General features: G+C 40.8%; 1 protein-coding gene across 2 annotated transcripts in view; it reads right to left on the bottom strand.

Annotated features, from left to right (window-relative positions):
* The window catches only part of GRID2 (glutamate ionotropic receptor delta type subunit 2), a 914,338-nt gene extending 904,378 nt beyond the window's left edge, over positions 1–9,960 (bottom strand). The window contains exon 1 of one of the 2 annotated variants that reach the window (XM_057417982.1): positions 9,233–9,960. In XM_057417982.1, coding sequence (XP_057273965.1) covers positions 9,233–9,320 — 88 coding nt within the window. In that variant the 5' untranslated portion in view covers positions 9,321–9,960. The remainder of the gene's footprint in view (positions 1–9,232) is intronic. The other variant, XM_057417981.1, reaches the window with a different exon arrangement.
* Between the last annotated feature and the right edge of the window lie 13,187 nt (positions 9,961–23,147).

The raw sequence follows: 23,147 nt of genomic DNA, 5'->3' as shown, positions 1-23,147 counted from the left end.
TGTGCAGCTTCTAGCACAGTGGGGAGCCACTTCATTATTTGTATTCATGCTATAACTTCCTGCCTGTAAGTAAAAAGCCTCCCAAATCTCTGTGTTGTTACTTAAGGCACAAACCAATGTCATCCCAAATCAAAGAAAATTCAGTGAAGTATTTTCAAAAAGAATAAACCCTCTGATTTCTAAAAAAGTGTGTGTTTATACATTGTGTATGCATATGTTAATACACACCCCACTGCTTGTATTAACCTGTAGCATGGACCTGGAAATTTAGGTAGTACCTGAGCAGTAAATTTAAAAAATCATTATGGCAAATACATTAGTGGATATACTGCAATACTGCTTGGGTCTATATGCTCACAAAAGGGAGAAGTGAAGAAAGACTAGCCTTAAGCATGATAACCAACTTTTGGAGGTACATTTGTCTCAAAAGAGGTCAAATAAGTGGAATTCCAGAGAAATAAAAGCAGCCTTTTCTGTCCAAATAACAGATATTTGTGTTATAGTATGTTTAACTTTATTCTCTCTGACTGGGGAAAAAAAAAAAAAAAAACAAACAAAACCAAAAAGAAAACCAGGTATTTAACAGTATAGAACACAGCAACCATCACAACTTCTTGTCATGAACTTGGAATGTAAGAGAGGAAGAAATGGATAAAAATAATGAAAGAGGGGAGTATGTGTATTTTAATATGACCAATTAGAGCTGTTGCCTTCCACCTGCCACTTAACACACAGTCTGTACCATATACTGGCTGTACAGTGCCAGTACACTATAGTGGCTTCTCTGAGTGAGAACCAGATCTTTTCCACTTGCTTTTTCCCTTTAACAACTCTCCAGTACATGAAATGGTTTAAAAACATTCTGAAACATTTAAGCTGGACATTAGAAAGACTGAAAAAATGCAAAGTCTACACATCAACAAATATCCTTGCTTAATAGTGTTTGGTCTGCAGATGTCCCCATGGCATGCTTTCAACCGATGGTATCCTACCAGACCACTTTTAGTACTCATTGCTGTCAGTGAGGTAACTCTGCAATAGTCTTGTCACCTCAGAAAGACAACTGCCATCCTCAAAACATATCAATAGCTCAGACGCCTAAGCTCAACTGGCAGTCAGTCAGACTTGTGCTCCTGCATGCTTTAAAACCAAATTAAGTTACTGTCTGTCATCAGGTCCAGGTCCTGAACGCAGGCTTTCAGGCAGAGTCCCATGGCAGGGAAGGCTGTCCTGTGCACATTTTCATTTCTCTATTTAAAGCAGATTTCTGAGAGTGCTCATTTGTGAATGACATATATGTTAAAAGAAAGCATAGCAAATTCAGGCCTGGCATTCAGGTCTGCTGCTATGTCATCCTCTGCTCTCTCTGAGGTTCTCATCCAGAGCTACCTTCCACAGCACCGGAGTGGTGCTATTTGATTTTGATTTATCACAAGTGAATTATTATAATGAAATCACCAACTCAATTTAAGCCTCTGAGAAAGATATGGTTGGTCTAACAAAAAATCATGCTGCAAAACAAGCAATTATCGTTAGGTTCACTGGATATTGGCCTTAGCAATCCAACTGATTATAGAAAGTTAATGATTTAAAAAGCAATGAAGAAATAAAGAGATTAAATCCTTTAAATCTGCATGAAAGACTCCAAGAGGGATTTTACAGTGATTTTCACTGCATATTTTATTAGATATGTGATATTTTATTCATGAGTAAAGTAAATATAACAATTAGGAATAATTAGCATTTCAGCACAGAGTGTTATCTAATAGGTTAAAATACATATATAATTCTTCATTTAAATTCTGTATCGTCACATTTTCCCCTTCCTGGGTCAGAATTTTTCCATCTAGCATAGCACTTACAGGAACATTACACAGCTCCTAGAGAAACAGAAACAAAGAACTACTGGCTCTTTCCTTTGATATCTTATTTTCCTCCCCTCCTTGCATTTTTACTAATTTTCTCTTTCAATTTCCTCTTGAGCATAGCTGGTCAGATAAACCCAGCAAAACTTTCAGAGAACTTTTTTTCCTTTTATCTCTTTTTCTACCCTCATCCCCCACCATTCCAGACCTAAAGTGTGCAATAGAAATCTACTTTAAATCTAACCCTGTACTTACAAATCCTTCCGTTTACAGTTGACTAAAACTACAATGTATGTTCCTGTACCGCCTCTTCCACTGTAATGCTACAGAGAAATGCTGTAGTTAATGTATTATCCTTTCTCATTAAGTGTCACTTTTTATGTGTTGCGTTTGTTTTGTTCTTTTAGTGCAACACTTGGAGCTCACAGCATAGCCCTTCCTTAAGCTGATGTGGTTACCCCAGACCAAAGCAGGAACAAGACTTCAGCTGAAGTGCACTCTGTGGTACAATACAATTCGAAATAGCTCCTCCTCTGAATTAAGTATATTATCACTGAAACTAGGGTATAAATTCCAAACCTTACAAAATTACAGCACTGCACAATTTCAAGCCTGTTCCCTTGCCAAGTTTCATAACTGTCATCCAAACACCAGTACATTTTATCTACTAACCTCCAATTTCAGCCTGTGTCCTTCCTGTTATACAGATCAGTTATAACTCTCTAAGTCACATAAACCATTATTAATTATAGTGGCTGCAGATACAAGAGATTCTTTCCCTTACTCCACCATCTTTCACAACTGCTCAGCCAACAATACCTAGAAACCAAAGCCTCACTCCTGTAATGAAGAACAGCAGAGGAAATTGCTGTACTGGTGCTCATGGGAAGAGACCAAAGTACAGAAAGATATGGCAGAAAAGATACCTTTTCCTCATCCACTCTTCCTCTAAACACTTTCACGTTAGTCTCTATGTTTAAATTATTACATCAAGAATACACAATTAAATTCTACTTTGTAACATCAGACAACAGCACTTCCTCTTCTCTGCATGCTGCTTCAAATGCACAAGCCACCTAAGAACCACACCCAGATGATTTTGCCCAGGTCCTCCTTACCTGGTGTCAAGGATGGTTTAACTAGAACAGCACCACACTTACTGGATATTCATTTAGCACATATTATGTGCCAAGTATCACATTGCATCATCTTAGTATTGCACCATCTCCAATTGTCTGCTAGCCTGGATCAGCAAAGAAACCATGGTCAACAGTACTCTGAGAAAGGCCAATATAGCTCATTTTGGTAACTACTAGCAACAGGTCAACTCCTTCTTACTAATGGACATAACAGATTGTGGAGGAAGATAAAGTAACATCACAGCAGCAGAGGAATTGCATCTCTATCCAAGAAGCCCAGTAAGAAGCCCATTGCCAGTCAGTTTAGGACACAAAATGCCCCAGAGAAGCATGAGCTTTCATGCCCAATTCCTACCCACTATGACAGTTTGCTGGCAAACTGCACATTATGCTTTACTGTGATTGTCATGCTTGCCTCTTGGCACTTCTAGATAACACAAACAAATGAGTGTATCTGGGACTCTCAGAGATGAGTGTCAGCATCACCAGAGCCATGAACTGAACTGTAAGGCCATTCAGGTATGAAGCCATTCAGGTTTCCACAGACATGCCAAGCCTGCCACTGAAATCAAAGTTTTCTTCCAATGTCACCAACACAGATAATAAATTACTCCTTCTGGAGTAATTCAAATCTTATTAAAAAAAAAAGTTACATCTGAGTTTATAGATGCAGAAAGGTACACTAATTTGCTTCATTACCAGTGTACCACCTGAAATCAAGATTTTCCACACACTAAGCTATCATGTATTGTAATTTAGTTTCTGAATTTGATTATTTTCTCTTATTTCCTCAAATTACAGATCATTTTATAAACATTGTTTCCTTTTCCCAATGATTGTTCTTAAGTCCAAACAGTAATTGTTTGTGTGTAATAAATGTTTTAAACACTGATGATGTAAACCACAAACTGGAGAGTGTGGAGACAGTGTATGCTATCATATAGAATTCAGGTAATTAGAAAAAATAGCTAGAAACACATAGCCAAATAGAACTACTCTTTCACATAAACTATGTTTAAAACCATTGTTAGCATACTGACAAAAGAACAGGCAATGGAGTGGCAGCAACAAAGAGCAAAAATACAAACCTCAAAAGGCAAAAGCCCCCAGTAAATTTCAGCAAAAAACAGACTGTCATGGCAGATTATAGATACCTATATATCACATGAAAGAAAAGTAAATGCAAGACTATATCTAGGGAGTAACCTAATGGCTTACAAAAGTCATCTCCTGCCAATACCACTTGCTTTACAAGGCCAGGGAGTGGAAGAGAACCATACTTAATGCCTTTGTTCATTAAGTTAAATGAACCTTAGTTGGTAGGTTTATGTAGTCACAGTCTTAAAAAGATTTTTCTCCAGTGTGTTTTTTCAAAGATGGCATTGTGAGAATAAAGACTCTGTGCATCCATAAGTACTCATCTGAAAGCACACAGCAGCAGCAGTTACTGCCATGGCGGGCATTTGTTAGGACACCACCTGAAAATGGATCGTTGCCTTCCCTTCCCCCACCCCCCCCTTTATTAAGGACAAAGAACTTGAAATAACACTAAGAATTATTTAAGAACATGAAAAGGAGCTGCCTGCTGTAGTCAGCAATCCACAGGCTCAGTTTAAAATCTTCTGAAGTCAACTAAGCGACTCACCTGGATTATGACAGGCTCTGGATCAGGCCCTGGAGATCACTAAGAAACACTCCAGAAAGCAGTGACATCTAATGGCAAATATGCCTTTGGAGGATAGCAAGCCGTAATCTATGGCAGGCAAAATTATCCCTCTCTAGCTGCAGAGTAACTAGCACTAAAACATGTTACAGGGCCTGAAATACTATCACAAATTTAAGCACCTGGGAGAGTCTGAGAAATAGTGCACATAGAAACACCAAGTACTTCATGCATGCCAAGCATTTAGGTAGAACATAGCTATTAACAAAACCCACTGGCTGCTAAGCCACAGCATGCTGTACTCCAGGTCTTCATTGTATGTTTAAAATAAGCAAGTAACCTTGGCAGGTTCTACAGCAGGGAAGACAGAGCCCTGAACCCTCATCTGTAGACACTATAGATACATGGCTAGTTATTTGGGTTTTTTTAATAAGTTTTGCTCGCTTGTCCTGCACTTTACAAACTGCATATAAGAATACTGTAATGCACAGTGCCATACACTACAACATCTTCCAATGAGGCTTTACCAATAACACGGCAAATTAAACTCCTATTACCAATGCACAATACAAGCCGAACCGCACTGTAGTACACCAGCTTACAAGGAGAAATGTGGATGTTCATACCACCAAGCTAGAAGAATCCCTTTCCCCTACCAAAAAAAAAAAAAGACATTTTAAATACACTACCAATATCAACAGGAGTAAGACCTCATGGTGGAACTGCCCTGATATTATTATTATGGTATAGAACAGCTTTGAAATATAAGCCAAAACTCAGGACACAGCAATGCTGGGAACTTTTCTAACACAGGCAATGCAGCAGTCCAGGCCTCCAAAGTCTAAAAGCTGAGATGTGCAAGTGAAGAGCAGATCTAGCCTTCTCTCTCAGAAAAAAAAATAAAAACATAGTGTATATATAAAAATATATATCAAAAGAATATGTATAAATATATGTAAAAGCACACATAGTATATATAGCTATATAATATATGTCTGAGCTTACCATTGAAAATAAAAAAGCTAGGAGCAGTATGCAACTGCACAGGACTGAATTAGCCTTTAAAAATACTTTAGTGTATTTTTTTCAGCAAAACCTCTTGTACCTGTTCTGTGTGACTGCTATCCTAGGTGATTTTCCTGCACCTAATGCACACGTATTTGCATATATGTTTCTATAGGCAAAATAGGAAATCCATATGCACATACAGATGTATTACTATGTACATGTCAAGAGGAAAAAAATGAGAACAAAGTAAGAAACATAAAAGCATGAGACCATCAGCTGCAGAGGATAAAAAGTGTGTACAAATTGTGCAGTTGACAAGGAATGTCACCCAATCCCTGCTTAATTAAAGCACTGTTCTAAACCCCTGTTTAGGGAGTGAGGAGTGTGGGACGACTGATGTATGAAGAAAATATCAGGCAGCGTGGCTAATCTCAGAGACTTTGGAGCTTTCGAGCTACATAAATCAGAGCGACTTTTTGAATAGCCTCATAAAACACAAAATCATTGCCATTCCACTCACGACTTTCAGATTCTTCCTACAGCATACAGATCATTAGGAAACTTCTAAGCAATCAAGTAATGTGGAGCTGATGAAATTACTCAATCAATGCATGGGCTGAGAGAAAGCAGTATAATACAGAATTGCACAGTTCTGACATGATAACCCTGCCCCTTTTTTGTATAGGAGTAAGGAAAATTACGGTGGAGTCGATTCATTTTAACATTTTCACGAGAGTGCTTAATGTAGTCTTTCTGAACTGCCAGCTCCTATTTATAATAGCAGGGCAGCAGAAACATACATACTATATAAGCAGCCATACCAATGTTCAAAATATGCTATAGGAAAATGTTTATTTTCAAATGTGCACATTTCCATACACACAGACCTGCTCTAATGATCAAAAGCAGCAGCTGTAACCATTCACAAGACAGGAATATGAACAAGCATATCATAGATAAATACCAGTCACCACCATACCCCTCCCACTGCCATCAACACATTGCTAATCTCTACTCACTGAATAGTAACATTTTCTGTCATTGTCTAAGAGATGGTTGATAGCATACTTTGATACAAGAAACACACCAACCACTACATAGGCAAGACAGATAGAGTATTATACTGGAAAAGTACATGCTATCAAAAAAAGGGTTCACACAGGTAACACAGGGTTTTCTTTACAATCATCTGCCCCTCCCAAACATGGGAAAATATTTTCCACTTGAATAACTTAGCACTGTATGAGAAAAAGAGAATGCATTTATTCCGTTTGTTGTCTAAGGCATCAGTACTACCTCTCATAGTATTTCTTTTCCCCTGAACCGAGCATTTTAGTTTTTTATGTGGCTTTATGAATTCTCCTGTAGTTGATGTGTTCACAGAGTACCCTGTTACTGCTTTTGCTAACTCATATAAATAAATACAGTTTATTATTTATATCTAAATATTTTACACATAAGTTTACTCTGCACAACTGAAAGAAAACAAAAAGGGGTCAGAACAGCCAGGTCACAAAATACAGTGGTGTTACTAGGGGCCACATTCTCATCTGACAGCTGTACATGTTGGAATGCTTAGCTGACTAACCATTTAGTGTTAAAATACTTCTAATTTCAGGTCATTTATTCTCAGTTATTCATTTTAGTAGCTTTGAAGTTCCATGTAACAATTAACAGTTTGCCATTTTCATGGCGACATAAACCAGTCTATAAAAAGAGGTAATCCCGTTGTCAACTGTACTAATTGTCTCTCAAGACAAATTAATCGTGGGTGAAGCAACTACTTTGGTATTTTATTTTGCTTTCAGTAAGGATTTACTGTGTTGAAGAATCTAATCACTGACAGCGTTATATAAAAAAAAAAAACATTAGTGATGTTTCCGTACGACGGGTGCACCACAAGTGAAATAAACGAAATTGTCATTAAGAGGAAAACAGAAAAGCCATCGCCTCCCCCGATGCCGGTGCAGAGGCATAGAGCCTGCCCAGCACCACTCCCGGTGCCAGGGACTGGGAGACAGGGGATTTGCAAAGAAATTCCTTATCTGCTACAGTCTAAATTTCCCCCAAAACCCTAATACCTGAGCAGTGTGTTACAAGCTCTTAAGAAAGAAATCCTAAGACGTAACCTAGTGCCGCTTGAACAGTCTACAACTGGGAAGAATTTTTTAAAACAAGTCATTCTCCCTTTAAAAGGAGGGCGTAAGGCACTGCCTCCCCTAAGCAGCAGCTGATGCTTCAGTCGCACACAAGCCCTAAGGACTGACCCCTATAAAGTTGCAGTACCTAAACGGAGCGGTAGCCCATGGACTACACGAAGGGGGGTGGGGGAAGCTACACGAGGGGCTGGCACATCGCTGCCCAAATATCGGTGTCCTGCAGGAAAGCTCTTGGCAGCCGGGCTTTACAAACGTTCTTCCCGCGTTCCCTTCCACAGAAAGTCGCTACCCATCCCCAAGGCAGGCACTGGCAGACATATTTATAAAGCCAACCTCGGGGGGAGCGGCAGCTGCCCCATAGTGGGGCTGGCACCTCCCCGGGGACCTCCCCAAAACGCTGACGGGACCCTGCCCCCAAATGCACCTTCCCCGGGGCAGCCCCCCCCAACCTCCCGGCGATTCCAAGCTCCCGCTCCGCCTGCGTGCGGTGCCTGCAGATAGGCAAGCGGCCGAGGGGGAAGCGCTCTCCCCTCCTCTGCCTCCCCTCCCCGCGCATCCCCGGCCGGCGCAGGGGGGCGACCGGCTCTCGCCAGTCTTGGGAACAAACCGCCACTCGGTGGCGGGGCCCGGCGCTTACCAGGGATACGCTCGCCGGGGAGGAGGGCTGCCGGGCCAGAGGTGACTCCGGATCATGGCGAGAGAAAACAGAGACGGGCGGCGGGAAGAAACCGGGCTGGGGGCGCGGGCAGCGCTGTGCACAGCATTACTCCAGCTGCCCCCCTGCACCCGCCGGCGCCAGGGTAGACCGCTACCCTTCCCCGGCGCCGCGGCCCCGGGAGGCAGCCACCTGGCCGGCGGGGTAGCGGCTCGGGAGGGAGGTGTGCGGTGGCCGAAGCCCCACGCCCCTGTCCGCCTGCGGGAGGGGAAGCGCTCACACTGCCAAACCACCTGTTCCGCCGCGACAGAGGAAGGCGGGATGGGGGATTAAGAAAGGCAAGGGGGAGGCTTTTCAATACGGGAAGGCTTGGGGTCTCCCCTGCTTCAGGGCGAGCCGGAGGAGGAGGAAGACAAGCTGGAGCTGAGGGGCTGCAGGAGGGACCGGGGAAGTGCCTGAGCTCTGTCCCCCTCCCCCCCAGACCAACAGCTGCGCAAAACCTCAAGGTCTAAAGCACGCACATACCCCGCCGACAAGAAACCTTTACACAGAGCGGTAGGGGAAAAGAGGACGGCCAAGATCCTGGTGGAAAGCAATTAGAAGAACAAACAGAAAAAAAAGCAAGGGATAAAAGAGAGCGGGGGCTGCGGGGGAGGGAAGGGGAAGCCTGCCAAGAGAGGGAAGGTTGCAAAGGAAAGCTGGAAAAGTGTCCAGCAGCGCTAGCAGTCACAGCACCCCCTTACCGATATGAATGATTGAATCTGCAATCGCCGCTTTCCAGGTTCGAGTCCAACAGACGGACACGACCAGGATGAGGGAGAAAACTTCCATCTCCTCTGGAGGTCCAGGCTTTGTAACAACAGATCTCTTCACCAAGCGGTGCCACCGCGGAAGATAGCGCGGCGCAGGAAACCCAAGAGTTTGAGGTGCCGCCGGAGAAGCGTGTAAATCCCGGTGGCCGGCGCAGAGCAGCGGCTGGGCAGGGAGCGAGGTCGGGGCTGGGAGCGCCTCGCTCTTCGGCGAACCCCTGCCTCACTTGGAGGGGCTCCTGGGCAGCACCGGAGTTGCTGGGAGCGCCGGCAGCAAATCCATCCAGCCCGGGCGCCGCCGCGGGCAGCAGCCGCTGCTGCTGGTCAGACAATCCCCATCCTTCCGCCGGGTCCAGGGATCCGCTCGGTCCCGGCTGCTGCACAGCAACTTCCAACCCACGCCACGCACACGCTCACACACACACACACGCGCGCAGACACGCACACAGAAGCACACACACAAATCCCGGAGAAGCCCCGGGAGCCCGCAGCAAAGAGCTCGCCCTCAGCGAGGGGGGAGGAGCGGGCAACCGGGAGAGCAGCCGATCCCGCTTCCAGCAACCAGATTCCTGCAGGAAAAGCCCCCCCGGAGGCCAAAAAACAAACTGAACTTCAAGGTAATGCAGATAGTAATGCAGAGGTTTCCCCCCCACACCCTTCTCTTAGAAAAATTGCTTCCCACAACTGGAGGGGAAGAAAAAAAAAAAAAGGCAATCTGCAAAGGAAGCCCAGCGTGCTGTCTCTGTCGCGGGAGGTAGTGGCTGGACAGGGCAGGAGCGAAAGGAGGAGTGACCGGAGCGAGGAGAGGAAAGGAGCAGATGATGGTCTGCTGGTTGCTTTTGGAGCTTGCTTTGCTGGTGGGATGCGGAGAGAGCTGGCAGCTCCGACAGCAGCCAGCACGTTGCCTAGAAATGGATCACCTAGGAGAAGGAGAGAGCGCGAGAGATAAGTGCTATCAGCCAGAGAGGGAGAGACGGAGAGAACGAGCGAGAGAGAGCGCTTCTCTCTAATAACCACCTCCTCCCCCTATCTGCAATACAAGGGAGAAACAAAATAGAGCTCTCATTTCCCTTGAAATCTTCAACTGGGACTAAGGAAGAGACATAGGCAGGAGTGCATACAGCCTAAAAATACATTAGGGGAGGAAAGGGCGGGGGGAAGATGATCTTTTTGAACTGTTATGCTCAGCTTAAAAAAAAAAAAAAAAAAAAGGAAGAAAGACCAACACGACAACCACCCCATTTATTTAACCTTGTAACTCCACTGCAGGTATCAAGTTCAAAGCTAGGTGGGCACTTCTGCTTCTCGGTCTTTGACAACTGAGTCAGGGACATTGCTTGAAGGGGAAAAGAAAAAAAAAAGATAAAAAACAGGGACACCTGGCCTCAAGGGGAATATGAAGACCTAAAAATCTATTAATATTATTTTAATTATCTGTGTTCTTGATAGAATTCTCACAATTCTTTAAAGCAGTGAACTGGCTTTTTTCTTCCTCTCTTTTCAGGTAGTGGAGAAATTTCTATGGGAAAACATTTAGAGCACACTTTTTAAGCTCAGGGTACAAGGAATTCATTAACCGATTAATCCTCAGACTTCTTGTGCTGTAGTTAAATACATTATCCCCATTGCACAGGCAGAGAATTGCCCAGAAACGTTAAGTATGTTCCTATAGACTAGTCTAAATCCCCACTTTATGTCTTAATACACTTTCTTCTTTGTTTTTTTCTAGTCACACTAGAGACATAATGCAGAAATCAGAGTTGCTCCAACATAGCGGTTATATCCTAAATTCACAAAAGTCATTGATAAGACCTAGGAGTCCTTTTAGAAGCTTAAATGGATGTTGAGCAACCCTTTTTCTTCAGAAAGAATCCTTTCTTAAGGCATCTCCTTAGTTACTGTAGTTAGATTAAGTTCACCACATCTGCCTTGCATAATTCTCCTGATCGCATGTCTTCTTTGAGCCAAGAGTCTAGTTAGCAGGCACACCTGTATACCTAGAAAATTTAAGTATTTCGTTCACGAGGAAGAAACAAGATTTTTCAGAAAAGACAAACTAAGTCAGCCTTAAGGAGGAAGAAAACTGAATCGGTAAAACAAACAGAAAAACCCAAAGCAAACAAAAAAAACCAAAACAAACCGAACAAAACCCCAACACCATTCCCTCCTCCAAAGAAAACCAAACCAAAGCAAACAAACAAAAAACCCAAACAAAAAAAACACAACAACCAAACCTACAAAACAACAACACACCAGCAGCAATTTCAACTTTGATTAGGTCGGACGTTGGCACATGAGTACTTCCCTAAAAGTGGTAACTCAAAAAGCTTTGAACCAGATCCAAAGCACAAGGCAGGGCTCATCTTTTCACTGACTAGAATGGGCTTTCTCTCTTCTGAGAGAAACAAATCACAACTAAACTTTACTAAGTTTACTACAAATCACAACTAAAGTAAAATTTACTTTAAGAGTCAAAAGTAAAGGTCCATAAAGAGAACAATAGCTGATGAGCAAAGTGAAGCAAAAGTCTCACAAATTATGTCACTCATATGTTGCATGTGTTCATATTCTCCACGCAAGTCACAGATTTGTTACCCATAACACTAAAAAAGGCCCTTCTTTTTTCTCTAAATGACAATTTATGCACAGTATCAGAAAGTGTAATGGGCATTCATTTTACGAGTAATAAATTCTGATTCATCTGAGAAACTTTTGGAGCTGCTTGAGTCATTATTACTTTTCCACAAAAGAACAGAGTTCACAAGAAATGTTAATTTGCTGCTTTGGGGGGCATGTCAGAGCAGTACTGTTTAATAATGTACAATGCACAGTAGGCTGAATAGGAAATGTAATGGAAACCTGTGGAAAACTATAACTTTTTAATCCTCAGTTTAGATAATGCTAAGAATTTGAGCTCCTATTTAGAAACCAGCTATTCTTACTAACTCTTTACAGCATCCAGTACCTTACACTGGCCACACTGGAATGTGACAAATGGAAATCTTTGCTTAAGCCTGTAGATATATTTAAAGGCCAGGAGGAGGCACAGTGAAGAGTTTGTACCTCACAAATACCCTCTAATAAAAAATGCTTTCCGAGTGTAACTCTGAATAAGGATTCCAGTGGTGAAAAACACTACGTGAAAATTTGAGAGGAAGACAACTGAAACAAATTTAAAAAGTAAATTCAAATAAACTTACTTTAAATAATGAACACATTATTGACTTAATATACATCTGCCATGGAGATAAAATCATTTGCACTTCCTCACTTTCATTCTCCTCAATTCAAATAAAAACAAAACCTGATGTCATTTATTTAAATACTGAAAAAAATTCCTATGCTATGTGGTTTGTTCATGGTATCAGAGAAAAATGTTGAAAAGGGATAATGGTCTTTTTCTATTCAACATATGCTAAGCATTTGCAGAAAGTTAGGGGGAAGGATGGAGAAGGAAGAATTCCAGAACAGGAGTTACAGGTACCGTGGAAACTGGGGGAATGCAGGGCTCTCTAGTAAGCCTTGAGCACCATTCTCGGAACTTCAGTGATTGCTGCCTCAGGCACTTTGGAAACTTAGTCTCACAGATTTCCACCATCCCTCCCAAGATGTCCTCAGTTACCTCAACACTTCAGCTCCACCATGAGTATCTATGGAAGAAACCCCACCATTGACCAAACAATGTTTCTAATAACAGGGAGTAGTTGTCTTTTTTCTAGCAGTCTAACTAAAATGCAGTTAATGGTTGATGTACCTTATGTTTCCACTGATCAGCTATCCAGCAGGAGACCAGTAACGAGTGGTGTCCCTCAGGGATTGGTGTTGGGACCGGTCTTGTTTAACATCTTTGTCACTGACACGGACAGTGGGATCGAGTGCACTCTCAGCAAGTTTGCCGATGACACCAAGCTGTGTGGTTCAGTTGATACCCTGGAGGGAAGGAATGCCGTCCAGAGGTACCTTGACACACTTGTGAGGTGGGCCGATGCCAACCTCATGAAGTTTGACCATAACAAGTGCAAGGTCCTGCACCTGGGTCGGAGCAATCCCAGGCACAGCTACAGGTTGGGCAGAGAAGAGATTCAGAGCAGCCCTGCAGAGAAGGACTTGGGGGTGTTGGTTGATGAGAAAATGAACATGAGAGGGCTTCAGTGTGCGCTTGCAACCCAGAAAGCCAAGCGCATCCTGGGCAGCATCAAAAGGAGCGTGACCAGCAGGTCAAAGGAGGTGATCCTGCCCCTCTACTCTGCTCTTGTGAGACCTCACTTGGAGTATTGTGTGCAGTTCTGGTGTCCTCGACATAAAAAGGACATGGAACTGTTGGAACAAGTCCAAGGGAGGGCCACGAAGATGATCAGGGCACTGGAGCACCTCCCGTATGAAGACAGGCTGAGAAAGTTGGGGCTGTTCAGCCTGGAGAAGAGAAGGCTGCATGGAGACCTCATAGCAGCCTTCCAGTATCTGAAGGGGGCCTATAGGGATGCTGGAGAGGGACTCTTCATTAGAGACTGTAGTGATAGGACAAGGGATAACGGGTTAAAACTTAAACAGGGGAAGTTTAGGTTGGATATAAGAAGGAAATTCTTTCCTGTTAGGGTGGTGAGGCACTGGAATAGGTTGCCCAGGGAGGTTGTGAATGCTCCATCCCTGGCAGTGTTCAAGACCAGGTTGGACGAGGCCTTGGGTGATGTGATTTAGCATAAGTTGTCCCTGTCCACGGCAGGGGGGTTGGAACTAGATGATCTTAAGGTCCTTTCCAACCCTAATTATTCTATGATTCTATTACAGTGTTGCATATTAATGCAATCCCTAGAGGAGCGGCCAAGATGTTCTTGCAAAACAGATGCAGCAGGGGGGTGGAGGAGGAAGTGTCCATCTAATGTTTATATCCTCACACCCACGCAGAGCACTCTGCTAGCTAAAGCAAGTCAGCTTGGGACCTGAGATTGTATCTATAGAAGTAAGATAGCTAAATATCAAAGTCCCACATGCCTTTCATTTATCTAAAGCCTGAACTTCAACAATGCTATGCCTCCTTTTCCATCTGGTTGGCCATACAAAGATATGTGACTGTGCAGAAGTCAACTTTTGATTTGGTCAGTTTGAAGTCCCAGGAGATCACTCAGGTATTTAAAGAAATTAATATAGTGTTAATACAGTCTCGCTTACAACCTTCTGTGTTGGGAGATAAACAGAACAGCTGAGCCTTACAACACCAGTCCTAAACTACATAGCAGGTATTTACTGTTCCCACACATGAGCATTAAACATGCCTTTTGCACATCAGAATTTGATACTTTATATTCATAGAATCAACTAGGTTGGAAAAGATCTTTAAGGTTATCAGGTCCAACCATTGCCCTGAGACTGCCAAGACCACTATTAAACCATAGCACTGAGGGCCTCATCTGCATGGTTTTTGAACACTTCCAGGGACGGTGATTCATGTATATTGCTTAAACTGAAAAAAAGTTTAGATGAGATGAAATGAGGTTACACCCTAGGCTAGTCCACTGGTCCATTTGTTCCAACACATTTTTTGTGAAGGCCCATAAGTTATTACTTCAGGAGAAAAAAAAAACAAACAATAAACCAGTATGCACCCATCCCATTGGTCTGTGCTGTGCACAGCGGGAAAGGGAGATAGGGGAAATTCCTTCCTGACTGGAGTAAGCCATCACCTCTTATCTTGAAGTTCAATATTCAATTAACCTTTTCATCATAACTTGCATAGTTATAAATCTCATTAACAGCCATAGAGTTACCCTAAAATTAAAATAAATAGAAAAGAGAAGAGAAGAAAGGAAAGGAAAGGAAAAAGGAAAGGAAAAGAAAATAAAAAAAAAGGAAAGGAAAGGAAAAAAGAAAAAAAAAAGGAAAGGAAAAGAAAAGAAAAGGAAAAGAGAAAAGAAGATAAAGAAAAGAGAAGAGAAGGAAAAAAAAAAGAAAAGAAACGAAAAGAGAAAAGGGAAAAAAAGAAAAGAATAATTAAAAAAAAAGCAACATTAAGTTCGGTGACCTTCTGTATCAGCGAATTCCAGCAGTGCCAACTGGCCATGAAAAATAACATTTCTTTTACTTGCTTCTAATTTACTCCCCTCTCTTCCATAAGACAGTTTAATATTATTGCTTGAAGAAGTGGGATTAAAAAGAACTGATCATCTGTTACAGGAGAGAACCATTAATCATAAATATGTAACAGTCACCCCCAAATTGTTATTGATACCATCTGAACATGGGAGAAAGGCCAAGAAGACCCACCTACTATTGCTAAGATTGGTTTCTATTTCTGGAATTTTAATGCCATTTGTTTTCATTTTCATTGCAGCATTGTCATCTTCTTCAAGTCTTTGTGGTCATTTTTTTAAGTGAGTGCTTGTGACAGGAAAATTAACAGTAATTCTGTGAATCTCCATATTTCTTTGATGGCTGTATGGAAGCACACTCTTTTTTCTCTCTTCAAACAATATTTGCAAGTTCTGACTTGTCACCAAACAGTAACATTATGGATGAAATGCAGGACCCCGTAACACCCTCAGTACTAGAACGCTAAAAGAAAAAAAAACACATACGGCAACTGGATCAGTATAGGCAGCTCCCTGCAGAGAGACACTTCAGAGGAAACAGGATCTCCCTGTAAGGATGCCATTCCCAGATCATATCCTAATTTACGTGTGATGATGAAAAAAACATTATCATTTAGAATAGTTTAATTCTTGTTACTTATGATTATTATGATGTAGGTTGTGAGAAGATCTGCCTAACTTTATAACTTGGCTGGCCTTGCTTTCTTGCTTTCATGGTAGTAAGACTATCAACCTCCTAATTTATGAAGCCTCCACCCCCTAACTTATAGAGCAATGCGATTTCAATCTAAATAACACTGAGTTTCCCCAATTTTAAAAACACAAACTGACAAATAACCCTCAGTTTGAATTGCTTTCCCTCCCCCATCCCCAGACAATGCATTCTTAAAGTGCTGATATATAACAATTGACTGACAGACCTACCAAGAGATCCTGTGCAACAAGCAAACGTTCCTCTGCTACTGAGTTGGTGCCCAGGCTCTCAGCAAAAGCTACTAGCTCTGAGAAGTTGCTTCAGTTTACATGTCTACTCAGTCTTTGCCTTACCTGGCATAGCTTCAAACAAGAAGTCATCTGGGAGGGCTTTAGTTAAGAGGACATCTGTCCATTAGGAAATGACTTGCTTCAGTGACCACCAAATAACCTTTAAATGACAGCTTTAGCCTACTGCCAGCTTTAAGGTTGTTCTCTGTATTATGAAAGAGGACCAAGTTAACAGGACCATTTGAATTCCAAGTGGTGGCCCAGACATTGATTCCATCTGTCCTGTCACACCTTTAGTGACACGTACACTCTGTCAGCACTTCTGAATAATGGGGATAATCTTGTTTCTACTTGATGGACTAGTTTGAGGACCAAACCAATGAACTAATTGTTCATTTCTTTAAATGCAAAGTATTACATGTTTTTTCCCCAGTTTCCTTCATTCTGCATTTCCAGCTTAAACATGTGAATGTGTGAATATCTTCAAGAGTGTGTGTGTGTACATGCAGATAAATAGGTAAAAAGTGATTTCATTTGGCCATTATACAGATAAGGAGAACATTAAATGCTTACTGATTTGCAACAGACAGTACATGTTTTAGTCTTAAATGTCTTATCACAAAAGGAACAAAAAACAGACCAGAATCAAGAGTTATTCTGTTGGGCAGAAGAAATCAGAAATATTTTGTGTAGTACATAGCAAGAATTTCAAAGCTTTTTGCTCTTTTAAAATTACATTATTATTGAGTATACTTGCATGCTTATGTATTATCTTTTAGCCCCACTACACAAAACTCAGAAAGTGGTTATGAGGTCAAGTCAACCCTTAAAGAAACCAATGTTATCTGAGTGAATTAGCAGGGACTGCTGTTAATGTACATTTATTTTGCTCCTATTTAAACTCCTGTTTATACATCTCCTGTGTTGCCTGAACCAGCCTGTTATGTACCTTGCTTAGAAGCTGTTATGCTACTGGAGGGAGGACAAGTACCTTAATAGCAGTAAGACTTCTTGGGCATAATCTGAACAGGGATAAAAGAAACAAAACCCAAAACAGCAAAACTTTAAGAAAACGAAATCAGAAAGAGGAATGGTGTCAAGTCATTCATGTATTTGTCGCAGGAGAGAATTCCATGCTTTGAGCTATATATGTAAACACCTTTTCAATTTTATCTAGGTAAAAAGGAAACCAGGGAATAAACTCTCCCTTCTCTTGCTAAATCAGCCCAGTGAGTATTAAGTATCAAGCCAAATTCTTTTAATGACAAATCCTTCCCTGCCTCTGTAAGCACCCAGCTCCCTGTCTTTATTATACTACTTCTTTTATTCACCACATTTCACAATCATGGCTCTTGCTGCTGTCTTCCCTTTACCCCTTCTTTCCTTTCCTTTCAAGTGCTCTAAGAGGCTAAAAGAGACGCAAGGCACTGTCTGCCAAAGCAACCTCACAATTACGCCAAGTAAAAAGCAAGTCACAAAACTGTGGAGAAAGCCAGTAGGTGAACCAGGACAAAAAGGAAATACATTGTCACCTGCAGCCACAGCTACACTTTCTGCCTGTGGACCTTTGAGTGGCAGCAGGATAGGAGTCGCTTCAGCATGGGAAGTGTTTAGTCAGATGAAAGAGCTTGGGTAGGGTATGAACAGCAAACACAGAGACAGCACTCCTCACAATTGATGAAGGACAGTGTGTGTGTTTTCTGTCTGATGTCTGTCCATCATATCCTAGCTCCTTTGCCAATAACCATTAATGACTTTTGGCTCATTCTAGCCACAGGTTCAGGCCAAAACCAGAACAAGGGCGTGTTATATTCTGTGAAGAAGCCACCATCCCAAATACACCAGTCACTGGGGAAGGTGTGCACAGAGGAGAAGTCATGAAGGCTGGAAAACTAGCTCTGAGAACATGATGAGCTATAGTGGAGAGGAATCTGTTGAAAAGCTTTGATGAAAGTAAGGCAGCAGGGCAGTGGCAGAGCATGGTGAAGTCACAGTTTGAATACGAGTAGCTCTTCATGTAGCCTTTTACTGTCATGCAGCTGAAGGACAGGCTGTTCTGGATGCTATATGGAGTGAAAAACCCAACCAAGAGCAAACCATTTTAATTGATCTCATTCTACATCTTCACTGCTGCTGAGAAGAGGGAGTTTCAACTGTGACACTGAAATAAAGGCCAGTCAGAAGTCGTCACTGAACCAGAAATACCACATGCTGTCTATTTGCTTTGTATCACGCAAGACCAGAATCAGCTCAATCTTTACTACTGCAGGCAGTGGAAGGGATAGTTTGAAAAGCTTAGTGTTGGAAAATAGAATTATTGTTGCTCTGTGAGCCCATGGCTCAAGCAGGGGAAAACTTGACACATTAGATCCTTCTACTTATATGAAAAAGTTAGCAGAAAGACTGTTAAATTTAGTGGTTTAACAGAAACATGACTTAATTCTTTGTGAAAGAGAATTTGTGCAGGGATTGCTAGTTATTTAACACTGTGGTTAAGCTGCCACCTGTAAAAGCTGTACATATTTTCCTATTGCGTCTTTATTTAATAGTAATTATTAGTGTTATATTGGGAATTTTAACAAGATTAAGATTTCATTGTGGCAGAAACAGCACAAAATGCATATAGCAATAGCAGAACAGTCCTCACCACAAATACAGTACACTTTGATTACACACAAAAACCCTGAGTCTCTTTCCTCAAGAGGAAAGGAAATAAGAAAGTCAAGCATATTCTGAAGGTCATATGTCATAAAATCCAAAGATGGATTTGAATTTCTCAAGCTGCATTACAGAAAACTCCCCACCAAAACTATCCACTTTCCTTCCTGGGTGCCTTTGAACACCATCTATAATTTTTTGAGTAGAGGCAGCAACATGAGAAAAATTACTTTTACCTGTGAACGTGCACATGGTTTTAACATCAGGATTCCAGAAACATTTGATAAGTTCTTGTAACACAAGATCTGAACTATGGTGGACACTACTTTCTGCATGCTATCCTTTAAAAAAAAAAACCCATAGTACAAACTAAACCTTACGTCTTGTCCCAGATTTACTGTTCAATGCAATTATTGGTGCTAGGTCTTTCCAGAAAACAAGGGCTAACTGAAGCAAATGAAGACCCAGGTACAGAAAGATAACTGCTAACTTTTAGAGCTGTATAGATCACCTCTCTCTGAGAAGTCAAATTCTCCATGCCAGAAGAAACTAATTGGTCATTTCACTGTTGGATATTAGTATGCCTGTTCTCTGAAAAAGTTCATATGTCCTTCATCTATGAGAGAAATATGTCCCATATCTAAGAATCTTTAACCATTTTTTATGACACACATTTTTACACTGTCATTTTCAATAATAATTCCTCACCTTTCCCTCATTCTTTCTACCCAAAAGAAATATTAAGTCAAGGCAGCTGAAATGACCTATTTGAAATTTCTTGCTTTGATGCATTAAACATAATTTCCTTCTCTCTGTGTTTTCATCATAACAAACAGCATCATTATAGTTGACATTTACCTTATTCTACTGTATTTCTGTCATAAATTAAGAAAGAACCATTAGATCTGATGACATGGCAAGGAAGAAAGTGCGTAACTAACATGATAAATTATTTGTGGTGATTTTTAAGATAATACAATTTTGTCTGTACAGTACCTAAAATTAAAATAAACAACCTATTTTTCTCAGTCGGACCTGGCTTCTACAAGTACTTTTCATGTAATATTTACCCTATGTAACCATCCCAACAGGACTGGAAAGGCCACACAACTCTGAAGTGGTACTGTTTCAATGAAAGCCACTCAGAAAGACTTCCTTTCAAAGAGCCTCTTGAAAACATACAATTCTAATAAACCCTACAGTAGATGAAAAAAAAGAAACAAAGTAAAATTGTCATCCTATTATGACCTACTTTTTGTTGATGCCTACTTCACTTACTTAAAATTGCTAACAAGTGAATTTTAAAAGAAAAAAGCTGCATTTTCTATTTTGACTAGGGTAAACATTTTCTTCACATTAGTGAATTCATGCTGATAAATTGAAACAATTCCTATTAACATGACTGTAAAATGTGTTTTGGATGACTCCAGATATTGAATGCTCCTGCGTCATCCCCATCACACACACAAATACATTCAGCACTACCCATTTATATTACAAGCTTTCCAACTGTTACTGTTCTCTATGTTTTTTAATCTCTTTTCACTTTTCCTCTTTAACGTCTGTCTCTTTTTCACCAGCTCACACAATAACCAATTCACAAAAAAATAAGCAGGTGGTCAGTATACTTTTAGGTGACCAGTAAAGTATATTTCTGAGCACCTACCAGTTGGTTGAGAACAGTTTTACCACCAGGGATCATGATAAATGCCTCATTCTGTAGTCTTTTGTCTTTCTAATTTGTGGTCTATTCTGAAAAAGCAAGTAGTGACAACAGTGTTACTCAAAGAGAATACTTTCCACATCCCAATAATTAAGAGCTCTCCCCCTGCAAAAGGTACTCCATAAAGCTTCTGACTTTAATCTCATGAAAGAAGACATTGACAGCGGTTTTGTGAAAGAGTAATGAGTGGCTCAATGACATTCAGTATATCTGTTGGTCATTTGACTATGGAAAAAGGGGGAGGTTAATAAACAAGAATGCTTATGTATGTTACAGTATAACAACAACATAATTTAAATGCTTAGTAAAGTTTGAAAAAGCTGAGCACTTAATGGACCTTAAAAAATTCCCACATTCTTATTACTTTATTAGATAATTCTTCAAGTAGTTCAACACTGCAAATGCATATAATTATTCTTGTAGATAAACAATTATGTGGTTTATGAACCTCCTTACATGCACAAATCTGAATGGACTTCTACTGACAGGAGCTACTTATCTGAAAAGCTGTAAACCATTTAGCCTGAATATCTTTTGGGTACCAAAAAGTTATTCAGGTGCAGTAAGTTCTGCTTCACTGGAGGTAAATACTGTGTTATTATTTCCCACTTTTACTCTTTTTTCACATATACGGACATGGTGACACATTTATGCAAATATATGAGTTTTGCTCATTTAATATACATTACTCCTTAAGCATTTGCAAGGAAGCATAGTGCAACTGCTTAAAGGAGCAAAGGATAACTAATGGGGGCACATTGGACAGTGGACCTTGACTTCTCTAGGTTAAATAACAAGCTAGAGTTTTAGATTTTAAACTCCCACTCTTGCAAAATGAGTTTCATACTGACATAGGAAGCACCCAGTGAAGGAGAAAAAAAATGATTGCTTTAAATTACATTTAGAACATTTTTGACAGGTGAATTTTTGCACAAACTGGAAAGCAGGAAGTCACCTCAGGCATTTAAAACTCTAAACCTCTCCAGAAACTTGTGTTAGCATCAAGACTTGGTTACCTCACTCCCTTTCAAATCAGTTGAAGTTTCAACTAGATCAAGATAAAACACATCTGCTCAACTCTCTACTTCCGAGAGCTTCAGTAAATGAGAAGCTTTTCTCACACACAGAAAGCTGATTAATGGCGTACGATTTATCTATTGGTTCTTCATAGCATAAAAATCAGTAATCCATAGGAACTGTGATGTCTCATCTTTGGCTGTCAAAGTTAAATGGAAAACAAACAAAACATACTTTGGTAGATGACAGAGCATAAGCAACTTTAGTGAAAACGTGTCAGATTGATTCTTCTAGCCCCAACTTTGGGCAATACTACCAGGCACAATATGAAGTAGAAGCATGATTTCAGTCTCACTATAAGTAGAATACAAACAGATGCTCATTTTTAAGAGAAAGTGATTTTGTAGGAGTCTATCAAACTTTAACTTAAATATAGTCATTAAAAGGGTTGCACAAGTGAAGTTCAGCAGGCAAAACTGAGTTAAAAAAAAAAAAAAGTAATGAATTAAGCACTTTTCACTAATTACCTCTGTCTTCTATCAACCTAGGTATGAAATGAGAATTATTTCAATATAAAAGTCAGACCTTTAGTAAAATGAGGTGAGAACTGATTTTTTGGGTCTACTCAAGGGAGCAGAAGTAAGGGAATGAGCTCCTCTATTTGCTAGAAAGCCACCTTGGAAGGAAGGGAGGGAAGGGAGGAAGGAAGGAAAAAGGAAGGAAAAAGGAAGGAAAAAGGAAGGAAAAAGGAAGGAAAAAGGAAGGAAAAAGGAAGGAAAAAGGAAGGAAAAAGGAAGGAAAAAGGAAGGAAAAAGGAAGGAAAAAGGAAGGAAAAAGGAAGGAAAAAGGAAGGAAAAAGGAAGGAAAAAGGAAGGAAAGGAGGTAAAGGAGAAAGTAAAGGAAGTAAAGGAGGGAAAGGAGGAAGGAAAGGAAGGAAAGGAAGGAGAAAAGTCCCTAGGGATTTAACATAAAAGCATGTAGAGGAAGCAAAACTAGTTCCATATCATACAATCATAGAGTAGTGATATGGTTGGAAAAGACCTTAAGATCATCTAGTTCCAGCCCTGATATGTAGCAGTATGATAGATAAGGACTGGAAGCAGGAGAAGACTCGTAAACCCTGTGGGAAACAATACTAAACCAACAAATGGATGTGAATTTTGAATCCCAGTGTCAGCTTCCTGTGGTATACAAAGCGTTACAAAGGGAATTATCCAAGAACAGCATACGTTTGAATAGATGGTTGGAATTTTGCCATTAATTTAATTAAAAAAAGGAAAGAAAAAAAACCAAACCATGCAAGCTGAAACAAAAACTTTGCATGATACATTGATATGAAACAATGCTAAAACCACCCCCACCAGAAAAAAAACCAAACCAA

This window comes from Pezoporus wallicus, unplaced genomic scaffold (genome assembly GCF_028554395.1).
Source record: "Pezoporus wallicus isolate ANWC-B61680 ecotype Strahan unplaced genomic scaffold, APGP_CSIRO_Pwel_v1 contig_6999, whole genome shotgun sequence".
In the NCBI taxonomy this organism is placed as follows: domain Eukaryota; kingdom Metazoa; phylum Chordata; class Aves; order Psittaciformes; family Psittacidae; genus Pezoporus; species Pezoporus wallicus.
Note: the sequence above shows the minus strand (reverse complement) of the source record. Positions and strands in the feature narration are given on the sequence as shown.